This window comes from Triticum aestivum, chromosome 2B (assembly GCF_018294505.1).
Source record: "Triticum aestivum cultivar Chinese Spring chromosome 2B, IWGSC CS RefSeq v2.1, whole genome shotgun sequence".
NCBI lineage: Eukaryota > Viridiplantae > Streptophyta > Magnoliopsida > Poales > Poaceae > Triticum > Triticum aestivum.
The window spans coordinates 472,486,942-472,498,744 of NC_057798.1; the positions used below are offsets into that span (position 1 = coordinate 472,486,942).

The 11,803-nt window shown below is 41.6% G+C and overlaps 1 protein-coding gene across 2 annotated transcripts; it reads right to left on the minus strand.

Moving 5' to 3' along the window:
* Nucleotides 1-284: 284 nt before the first annotated feature.
* On the minus strand, nucleotides 285-6,499 carry LOC123045528 (DDT domain-containing protein DDB_G0282237). Of its 2 annotated transcripts, none has more exons than XM_044468603.1 (10): nucleotides 6,219-6,499; nucleotides 5,032-5,192; nucleotides 4,707-4,879; nucleotides 3,539-3,897; nucleotides 3,392-3,470; nucleotides 2,936-3,279; nucleotides 2,427-2,837; nucleotides 2,135-2,296; nucleotides 1,967-2,055; nucleotides 285-749 (listed from the first exon to the last, which is right to left on the minus strand). In XM_044468603.1, the coding sequence occupies exons 2-10, from the start codon at nucleotides 5,142-5,144 to the stop codon at nucleotides 563-565; spliced, it is 1,917 nt and encodes a 638-aa protein (XP_044324538.1). In that variant the 5' UTR covers nucleotides 5,145-5,192; nucleotides 6,219-6,499; the 3' UTR covers nucleotides 285-562. The 2 variants fall into 2 exon arrangements, with proteins under 2 accessions (XP_044324538.1, XP_044324539.1); XM_044468604.1 differs by having other exon boundaries at nucleotides 5,032-5,165; nucleotides 6,219-6,467.
* Between the last annotated feature and the right edge of the window lie 5,304 nt (nucleotides 6,500-11,803).

Consider the following 11,803-nt stretch of genomic DNA (forward strand, 5'->3'; position numbering starts at 1 on the left):
TTTCAACAATTATTTGATGAACATCAGCAACCAAATGGAAGGAAAGCAACGATCTACATACACATCTCGCAAAAAAAAACGATCTGCATACACATATCCATGGGAGGGACTCTCGATCGAACAACCAACATGACCGTGGCATAGACTTGCGCCGCCCTGCCTCCCACGCTCTGAGCATGGCCGTCTACGTACACTCCTCCCAGTCCCTCCAAGTTGGAGATACACCCAGCGTAGCTAGGAACCAGCACACATCCAACAAAGTCAGCCGTGGAAAACCAAAGACATACTCCTAGATAATAATTGCACTTGTGAAAGAGCGTGGAAATTGTCAAATCCACGACATAGAACAGATTCCTAGCTAACGATTGGTTTTCAGCATCTCCACTTCAGTACCAACTACAGAAACAAAGAAAACATCGACTCTACCCGGGGTCAAATTACATGCAGCTCCAGTTCGACTGCCTTAGTTTCCGAAAATTTGGCGCAAGAAATGAGCCCCTACTACGGTCCAGAGTTGAGACAACAAATAGGCCATACAAAAAGTAGCCTATCCATCTATCAACTAAGTAGCTCGATCTTCTTTTGATTTGTTTCTCTTTGTAATAGGCTTCCATGTGTTGACATACTCGAGGAATGACGTAGAGGGGCTGTCCTTTGGATGAGCATGTACACGAGAAGAACGCCGCAATACAGCCTCTTCAACTAACAACTGATGTGTCACCTCCTTCAATCTCTTCTCCACAGCAATACTATATTGACAAACAAAAGAAAAAGCTACTTATTAGTTTTGCTTCTAATATAAGTGCACAGATTTCACAATATTTCCTTCTGCAAACCTAAAGCCAGCTCTTGTCCTCAAAAATACGGTACTAGGGCAACACAAAAGAATACTTATTCATATAGACAGAAAACATGTGCAAATGAAATAAACAAACAATGAGTAGCGGTCTGGAAAACAGTTTTGCATGGACAGAAAAACCATTTCATTTTCAGTGAAGAACACTGGGCATTAATTTTTCTTTTTCAGGTTTCCAGGGTTTGGCATTGGAAACTTTGGATACTTTCTACTCCCACCATCCGAAATTAGTGCTAGATACTCCCTCCGTTCAGAATTACTTGTCTCGAAAATGGATGTATCTAGAACTAAAATACATCTAAATACATCCATTTTTGCGACAAGTAATTCCGAACGGAGGGAGTACATCCATTTGAGCGACAGCTAATTCCGGTAAGTATGTAATAAGACATCTATTTCACCAAAGGGGCCAAAGGGCATCATTTAGGGCCTGAACCAGCCCTTTCACCAAAAATAAGTCAGCATGGCCTGACCAGTTTTCAGCGATTTCACAAAATCTGGTGCCAAATTCTTCCAGATCCAGAATACGAAATTAGTCAGTTTATAACACCCCCTTCTACAATACAGCCAAATATCATCGCAGAGGAATAAAATTGCCCTAAACAATGAAGGCACGATCATTCACATTGGTCTAAATAGACCAATCTAATGATATGAAGTGCAATGTTCATTAAAGCAAGGTTGAAAGAGGACAAGATCATAAAATGCACAGAACAGAAACTAGGATAAATTTAAGATATAACGCTTTGGATATAAAATGTGATGATCTGCACTTCCTAGTGTCAACTACTTCCTCCGTCCGGAAATAACTGTCGCTCAAACAGATGTATCTAGCACTGAAATACGTCTTAGATACATCCGTTTGAGCGACAATTATTTCCAGACAGAGGGAGTATATCTCTATTCCAAGAATCAAACAGATGTATCTAGCACTGAAATACATCTTAGATACATCCATTTAAGCAACAATTATTTCCAGACGGAGGGAGTATATCTCTATTCCAAGAATCAACAGAACGGCAATCACACAAGATTACCACACCACAAAAACAGTCCAATAGTACGAAATAAATTAAAGAATATAATAATAGAAGATTTCCAGTTCCATACCTTATCTTGTTGTAGAACTTGTCAAGCTGTTGTTTGAGTGCTCTCTCCCTTATGCCTTTAATGTTTAAAGACCCAATGAGCGCATCAAGCTGTTAATTGCAGAGTTAACATAGAATTGTTGTAGATATAAAAGTAAGGAAAGAAATTTATACAGTAGAAAACAATCACCTCTTCCTTGGTGCTATAGTACCCCCACTCTTTGGAATCTGCACTTTCAACAAAAAGTCTTCCTTCACGCTTAAAAAACCAATACCTGTTATAGAATCTGTCTTTTCCAAGAGGACTAGTTCGTACTGATTGGTCCAGTAGTTCTTTCTCAAGATGCCTCCCCTATAAGCAGAGAGAAGCACTTTCATGAACAGTTTCGGCAGAGACATGCACGTACATGTGTAAAATTAACACGTGTGCATAAAAGGTTACATGAATTAAACTTATAAGATGTACTGATATAGGTTCTCACCAGATGCAATTTCGCATCTCCCATTTTGCTGGCGGGAGTGTTCTTCCTCTCCTTCCCTTCTTTTGCCACAAGCTGGCCATTAACATTCTCGTTGCCGTCCTGTACAGCATTTGTCTGATTCATTTCCTTTTCTGTTGCCACTTCCATGATCAGCTTCTGCTCTTCCTTATTCTTTCTAGCAATCTCTCTTTTTTCTGCTGCAAGTGCTTGTTGCTGATCAATGCGTTCATCTAATTTCTCTTTTACAGCAATAGTTGCAATGGCTTCATCTACCAATTCCCGTAGGATTTCAAGTTTCAGGCTAGTGGGAACAAGACCATAGTGACCCCTTCGTACTGTTGATATGTTACTGGAGATACTTGTCATTTCCATGAAATCACATAGATACTCCTTCCATGTGACTAAAGATACCTACATACGATATGATTAATGTTTCAGAGAACAGAATATGGTACAACTGTACAAGTTTGCTCAGACTTAAATTTTGAATAATAATAAGAAGAAATCACCTTTGATTTTCTGTTCTTGTCCTGGATAAACTCAAAATATTCACCTTCATCATTAATAAGCAAATTGAGAAGTGCAGTATGTATTTCCACAAGAAGAACAAGATTGGTTTCTTTGTGGCAAATTGCATTCTCCAGATCTGATAGGGAAAACGGCGACAAGCATAAAAGCCTCCCAAAAGACATGCAGAAATCCCAGACCATCAGGAGATCTCCCACAGAACTTATAGGGACTTTGAAATCTGTGGATGGTGGGCATCTCTTCGACAAAACAGGGTCATCTGCCACCGGCTTTACTAAAAGATCATCGATTGGGTATTTAACTGGTACTACTTGTTCCTCTTCATCTGAAAGTCACATGGAAAGTGAACAATAAGAAGCCAGTCAGACCTGTAGTAAAATGAAACCCATGGTAAAATATTAAGTGAAAGAGATGACATGAATATCTGCTTAATTCACCTTTCTTTGACCTTTTGCTGGCATCTTCTGCAGTCCCATTCGCTAGTCTTTTCCTTGCTTTGGACAATCCTTCACCATTCTGTAAGCCATGATGTATTAGGATCATAATAATAATGGAGAATAAAGGAAACAAGAAAAGATGGTTACAATCATGTCTTTTGGAGGCTCGGTGGGTATGCCATATTTCTTCGCAAGATTCATATGTACGATCCATGGAGAGTTTTGTGATGTTGATTCCCTGATAAAAATCTTGAGCATATTACGACCACAAGGCGCTTTCTTGCGAATCAGATCGTCCGCTCTGAGAACTGAAGTGCTGGTAATTGCATTGTCTTGACCAATCCAGCCCACCTCATAGCTTGTGGTTTCACCTGAACCTATAACCTTCAGAATCTTGCAAGCAGCCTCCAAACCATCTCTTTTAGCATGTAATTCTAATCCTTCAAACAGATTCTCTTGCAGACTGCCATATATCTTGTTGACAAGGTCAGTTAAGCTAAGTGTACCTGAAGCAAATGCAGTGAAAAATCAGGCCAATTAAAAATATAACACAAATATTCTACCTAAAAATATTCCGCGTTCTTCACTAAATAGAATATCATGTAGCATATAAAAATATCATAGACATAAACGATAGATGTAGGGAAAGGCTGCGTACAATAGACCCAAAGTGGTCGGACCCTTCCCCAGACCCTGCGCAAGCGGGAGCTACATGCACTGGGGCTGCCCTTTTTTTTTATAGACATAAACGATAGTTTGCGATAGCATGAAAAAAGGACTCGCTGCAGGTTATTAACAGTATACAGATGAAACAGCTAACTAAATGTGCAATGAACCTACATGCCAGACTGTCAGTCACATGGATAGATTGCCAGCCCTGAATTGGAAATTTATTACAGTGTACACATAAAATGGGAAATCGAATGTGATGAATCATTGGAGAACATATCATCAATTTTATCCAGAAAGGATGTTTGAACAATCCAAAAGAAAACTGATGCAAACAAGTGGGACTTGTCAGTGAATATAAACAGAAAATCTCAAACACGCGAAACTCCTTACCAGCATAAAATTCTAAACATGCAATGATGCCACAGATAATCAATGTCAAACTACCAGCATTAGCTCAATGGCCTTTAAAAAACATTAGCTCAATGTAACTTAGTCTAGACATACACATAGCAAAATACTATATCGTTTCCTTTTCAGAGGCCAACAATGTGCATCATAAAGAAATAAGAATTATAATTAGACTGAAACATTATAATCATGACAAGTGCCGATAATGTTATAATCAGGAAAAGCTTGGCCCTACTGTATTGAATCATCTGGAGAACAGGAGACATAAGCTCTCTTGGCAACTGTTGAGCCTTCTCTGCAGCGCGCTGCTCTGAGACCAAAGCTTCCTCATAGGTTAAATTGGATTTTCCAGACACCTTACATGTCCAAACTCTTTTACGGTAAAGGTTCAACCTATTCAGGTATTCCCTAATTAATAGTCAAGGATGCACGCTGTTGCTGCAACATAGTCTATTGCAATCATAAAAGCTGCAAAATATCATATTTTGTTTGGAAATTATGATTTATATCAGGCACAGATCAATTGCTTGCGAACAGTTATATCATCTGTAAGAGGATACTGGTAATCTCGAAATATCTCCTTAGTAAATCGAACTTGGAACACCTTCTCCTTGGGATCCAAGTCCTTTGGCGGGTCCAGTAAGAAGAAAGGTGTCCTCTTGAAGAGAGGCATTTGGTCCTTGTAATGCAACCTCTACAAAAGGAACAACTCGTTCAACACCTGCAAAATTTGACAACAGTTACTGCATTCTCCTTCAGGAGAAGCTCTAAGCCATCAAGAGCCATGCACCGCACATATGAAGCACAAGACAAGGAGCAGGTAATGGACACTAGTTTTAGTTGATATTAGCATGAGTTCATGGGTACAGTAACTTTTGTAAAAAGAAAATGCATGAAAGTCATGGAACAACAAATGGAAGAATAACATCACTTCAACTCCAGCCTGTATCTTTTACACTAATCACACAATCTCGTCTGTTCTTTTACATAAAGATTCAGCATACATTATGTACAAGCTAATCTCCTATGTAAAGATTAAAAATACAATATGTACAAGCTAATCTTCACTAGAAAAATACAGTAATGAGCTCATATCTGCTCAATGCAGCCGTACACGATGTCCTTGTGTTAACCTTTGTGTACAAAGATTCAAATACATTCTGTACAGTACACGATAATCCTCACTAGAAAATACAGTAACCAGCTCATGTTCGTTTACTGCAGCCGTAGATCTATATAACATCACCCAAGTGCGACACTTGAAATCCAACAACCAAGAAGTTCTACCATTTTTTATATCATCAACAAAATGCACTTCAGATTTACGGCATGAAAATGCGTCATGCCGCTTTCAACAAATGGCATGAAAATGCCACTCCGATTCCTAGAATCCAAGAACCAAGAAACACCATGAACAAAATCAACACCAATCACTCACCAACAGACCAGCCAATTAATGGGGCGACCAAGCCTCCCAACCCCGACCGCCTAGCGAAACCACGATTCCGTACCCACCAAAACTCGCTCTTACCCCCCACACCATCACAGGATACCCCGAAGGGCCGCCCCCAAACCCTAGCCCGTCAAAGACCGGGCATGCCACATCCCACCGGCCGCCACCTGGAAATCATCCTCGCGCAAACAGAACCCACTAACCCATAAAAAACACGGAGAGATCAGCCCGAACCGACGGTCCTGCGTCGGCCGGCGTCATAAAACGATGAGGGCAAGCATTCCGGGGCCTCACCAGGGAGTCCGCCGATACGACACGGCCGGCGGCGAGGCTGGGGGTCCTCGGGGATCTGCGAGGCGACGGCGGGGCTACCGTGGGCCGGGGCCGCGGGGGAGGCGGAGGCCGGAACCCCAACCGCCGCTTTGGCGGCGCGGGGGATTTTTGGCGCTCGCGTTTTCGAGCTGAGAAGCCGAATGAGGAAGGGGGGAACGGAAGAGCGCCACCGCGGCTTCCACTCTCTCGGCGAAATTTCTAGGTTTTTTTCCTTTGAAGCGAATTTATAGCAGTTTGATGTGGCCAAAGAAACGGCGGTTTCTCGGTGATTCTGTTTGGACATTTCCAGCGGGGTACCTCAGCTCTTTTGTTTTATTACTGGGACTAGCTGAAGCTTTCCTATGACATGACAAAATTTTGAAAAGCAGAAGTTCGATGAATTTTACACAAAACGTTTTCATATAGAAAACAGATAGATGAAGTAGTTTTGTCTGCTGCAGATGCGATGTCGTTGACGACAATGTTGGCGAAGACTAGTCGAAACAGACGGCGACAGAGACAGCGGGATGCAGCTTTGCCTGACTTGAAAGGAAGATGACCCGTGGTGACGAACCTGAGCAGTCACGTGTACGCTTCTTGAAAACCTAAATCACACTTTCTCGATGAAGGACTAGAAGGTGCTAGGTTTCGGAGACCTGGTGTCCTGCTCGCCGGTGCACACCGACGTTCAAGATGAGGTAGACTACAATGACGGCGCAAGGAGAAACCCTAACCCGATTTGGTGTATCTTTGGTTTTGGTTGATAGGTCGTGAAAATAGGAGAAACGAACAGTCTCATGTTCTGGTCATGATCTAAATTGACTATGTTTCTAAGTTGTAAACTTTCAGGTCAAGGATTCAAGAAATAAAATGACTAAAGGAATATGCGCTCCTGCAAGGCCGCGGACCAGATTTCGGCGAATCATTCAGCGCATGTTGATGGTGTTATGACCCAAGGGTGCCTCGCCATACCTAGAGTCTAAGTAGGCCGGCCCGGGGCCCCCTAGGTCGGTTTATGCCCTGGGTTGTCATCTCGGCCTATGGGCCCGATGGAGAGGACTTAGAAGACTTGGAACATATGACAAGGAAGATGACGTCCAGGATGACTCCTCCATAACCCTAACCTACTATGATCATGTAAACCCTAGACTCGTGTATCCATGTAAGCCGGGGTTAGGCTAGTCAATAACAACGAGAACCATAGATTACTCTCAATCACTCATCACCAACATACACCCCTATGCTCTATCAATACATGTCGGTGCTAAAACCGGCGGATTTCGGGTGGGGGGTCCCGAGCTGTAGGTCTAGGAACAATGGTAACATGGGACGAAGGGAGATGGTGTTTACCCAGGTTCGAGCCCTCTCGAAGAGGTAAAACCCTATGTCCGCTTTGATTATATTGATGTGATGGAGTATAGAGTACAAGATGATCTACCTCGAGATTGTATGATTGTGTTCTAAACCCTAAGGCTGGTAATTGTGCCTCTAAAGACTAAACCCCATGGCTTATATATACACCGGGGTACGTAGGTTACACATATGGTTGGTTGCCAATATGTTGGCCATTGAGCTATCCTTGAAGTACACGCCAAGTCTTTAGAGGTGTTCGTCTTGATTACGCTGAGGTGCACAGCTTTCGGAGTCCTTCCTTGTAATGACTGGTGGGTCGTAATGCTCGGCCCACAGAATGTGGGTCATATAGGTTAGTACCCCTTAGTCAAGGACATCGTCGGTAGCCCCTGAACTAGTCTTTGAAGCCGAGGACGGCAATTCCATCCTCACACCATTACCTTTGGCCTGAAATTTTCGGCTTGACGTCTTCGGCCTGGCAAATGAGTTCCTTATTTATCGATTCACGTTCGGCTTCAAGATCTTCAAACATCTCGTCTCCCTCAACAAGGGCCCGAGCATCAATATACATCGAACCAGGTGGCCTTCTCTTTGTGTAATCCGATGACTTGCATCAGGGATTCGTCGGGTCCACCACTTGTGGCCCTTGTGCTATAGGGAGGAACCCTAATGGATGATATTTTCACACTTGAAGGGGGGGAGGGAAGAACAACAAGAGAAATCACTCAAACAAAACCGAATTACACATCCACTAGAATTGCATAGTTGAGATCCACAAGCATACAAGATCGATCAAAGGAAAACAAGCACAAAGGTAAGTTCTTCTCAAATCCAGAGAGATGAGGTCTTGGAGATGAGGTCTTGATGATCTGGAGAGATCCTTCTCCCTAAGGAGGTCTTGATGATCCTATGAAGGGGAATCCTTCTCACTTAGGAGGTCTTGATGATCCTATGATGGGGATCCTTCTCATTTAGGAGGTCCTGATGATCATATGATGGGGATCCTTCTCACTTAGGAGGTCTTAATTCCCCAAGGTGGAGGTACAAGGAGCAAAGCTCTCTTTAATGTCTCATAATACTTTGCTAACCCAAACAAATGTCCTGGACATGGAATATATAGGTGGCTTGAGGTGGGGGGACGAGTTGGAGGGCAAAACAAGACATCCACGACCAACTTCCTACGAGGGTCGTGCGCACGGGCTAAGTAGGACCCGTGCGCACGGTGGTCTCGTGGGCATGATACATGCCTGTGCACATGAGGTAGCTACAGCGGCAAGGCCCGTGCGCACGGGGTGTGCATCTTCACTTCCATTAGAGGTGCTGCCATCTTCAGTTTAGTGGCTTCCTTCTTCCTCGTGGCCTTGGCGTCCTTCTCCTAGGCTTTGGTGATGTTCCTTAGCTCCTTCGCGGACGTCATCCTCATACCTAATGACACATAATGTTCCTTGGTGAGGTAGCATCCAAGTTCCATCCATATCCATGTTAAACTCATAGAGGAGTGAGTTCACCTCGTTTTTTGATGGCATGTCCGCGAGCTCTTGTCATAAGTCCACGTGGTGCTTTATGAGTCGGTGTGGTGTCCATGGGGATGACCGAAGGATGCTCCACATCATCTCCCCCCTCCTCGGGAAAGATGATTGCGACAAATTAAAAATAAAACAAAGAAAAGACCACTATAATACATGACGCTCCAAGCAAAACTCATATCATGTGATGAATAAAATTATAGCTCCGAGTAATTTACCGATGGGTGGTAGACGAAAGAGGGGATGCCTTCTGGGGCATCCCCAAGCTTAGACGATTGGGTCTACTTTAATATTACCTTGGGGTGCCTTGGGCATCCCCAAGCTTAGGGTCCTGCCATTCATTATTCCTTCATCCATCGTGATCTCACTTAAAACTTGAAAACTTCAGCACATAAAACCCAACAGAAACCTCGTGAGATCCGTTAGTGTAACAACCAAATCACAAACTTTAGGTACTGTTATTAACCCATTCATATTTTATTATTGCATAATACCTACTGTATTCCAACTTCTACATGACTTATACCCCTCGATACAATCCATAGATTCAGCAAAAAAGCAAACCATGCAACGAAAACAGAATCTGACTAAAATAGAACAGTCCGTAGTAATCTGAATAATAACTATACTTCTGGAATTCCAAAAATTCTAAAAAATTAGGATAACGTGGGAAATTTGTATATAAATCATGTGTAGAAAAATCAGATCAAAAGCACGCTCCAGTAATTTTTAGATTTTTCTGGACCGAGCGCAAAAGTTTCTGTTTTTTCATAGAATCCAATCAACTATCAACCAAATCATCCCAAAAGGTTTTAATTGGCACAAACACTAATTGAACCACAAAAACACAATCATAACAGTAGCATAATTTTGTGAACACTCGAAACAGAAAAGAAAAAAGGAAAAAATAAGATAACTATTGGGTTGCCTCTCAACAAACGTCATTGTTTTACGCCCCTAGCCAGGCATAAGGCAATGTTTGAAGTGTTGTCATCCTTACAGAACCATGCTTCCTGGGAGGCTTAGGATGAATATTTTTTATGATCACACTCCTAGGGACAAAGTTGAGGAATTCATTCTCATATATGGGTTCCTTTATTAAATGAATGAAGTCGGGGTGAACACTAATCATTTTAAGATCTGCACTTCCATTACTAGAAGTGGCATTGTTCTTAGGAACATACATAAACTTGTAATTCTTACTAGGAGGAGTCCTTTCAATAGTTTTAACGGAAGAAAAAGCGGAACCCAAATTGTTAATAATTTCTTCCAACTTATCAATTCTAGTGGGACTTTGTTCTATCCTTTCATTGATTACCGATTCTTTGTCCTTTAGCATATTCAAAATAGTTCCTACCCTTGATCCGTATTGAATAATATTATTATGAATCTTTTTATCTAGATTTTCAATATGCTCTATGGTAGTCATTTTATTTTCAATAGCTTCTAACCTTTGAATAACATGCTCCAAAGTCAATGATGTTTCATTAATAGTGATTGGTGGTGATCCCACTAAATTTCCCATAGCATTGAAATCATCCATAGGGTGATACTCAAGAAATTCCAACTGGTAATAGTGTTAAGCACAAATCTAAACCAATTAGTAACACCCACATAAAAATTGCTAAGAAGAATAGTAGTAGATTGTTTATGAGTTGATCTACTCTGAGCATTGCAAATCCTATGCCCAGCATCTTTTAAACTTTCACCTCCTTGTTGTTTAAAATTCAGTACTTCATTCTCGGGGGGTGCAAGCAACAAGAGATGAACTAGCCATAGTGGCAAAACAAGTAAACTAGCAAGCAAGCAAACAAAAAAATTGTGTTTGTTGTAAAATTGTTTTAGAAGTGGGGGAGATGAAAACGAGAGGCAAATGGCAAACGAAAGTAAGTGCAAGTAGATGATAGTTTATGAGAAGGTATTTGATAGGTTTTGGTGATGTCTCCCCAGCAACGGTGCCAGAAATTCTTCATGTTACTTGTGAGCTACGTTGGGATTTTCTCGAAGAGGGGAGGATGATGCAGTACAGTAAAGATAAATATTTCCCTTAGTTAAGAACCAAGGTTATCAATCCAGTAGGAGAACCACCCAGAACCTCGTTAGCATCACTTACACACACAAAAGCTAATACTTGAATCCAACGCGATCAAGGGGGTTGTTAATCCCCTTGGCAGTTATTTGCAAGGATCAAATCTCACAGTGGTACATAGATAAAATAAAATAACAGTGGTAAAATTGCAGCAAGGTATTTTTGGATTTTATATATGACAAAAGTAGACCCATGGGCCATAGTTTCACTAGAGGCTTCTCTCTCGAACACAAAGCATACGGTGGGTAAAAAAATTATTGTTGGGCAATTGATAGAAAAGTGCATAGTTATAACGATATTCAAGGCAATTATCATGTATATAGGCATCACGTCTTATACAGTAGTCTGACTCTTGCCTGCATCTACTACTATTACTCCACCCATCGACCGCTATCCAGCATCCATCTAGTGTATTAATTTAATAAAAATAGAGTAACACCTTAAGCAAGATGACATGATGTAGACAAAGTAAATCCAACCAATATGAATAAACCCTACCGTTTCCCCTTAATGGCAACAATACAAATACGTGTCTTGTCCCCTACTATGTCACTAGGATATAGAACACCGCAAGATTGAACACATTACAAAGCACCTCT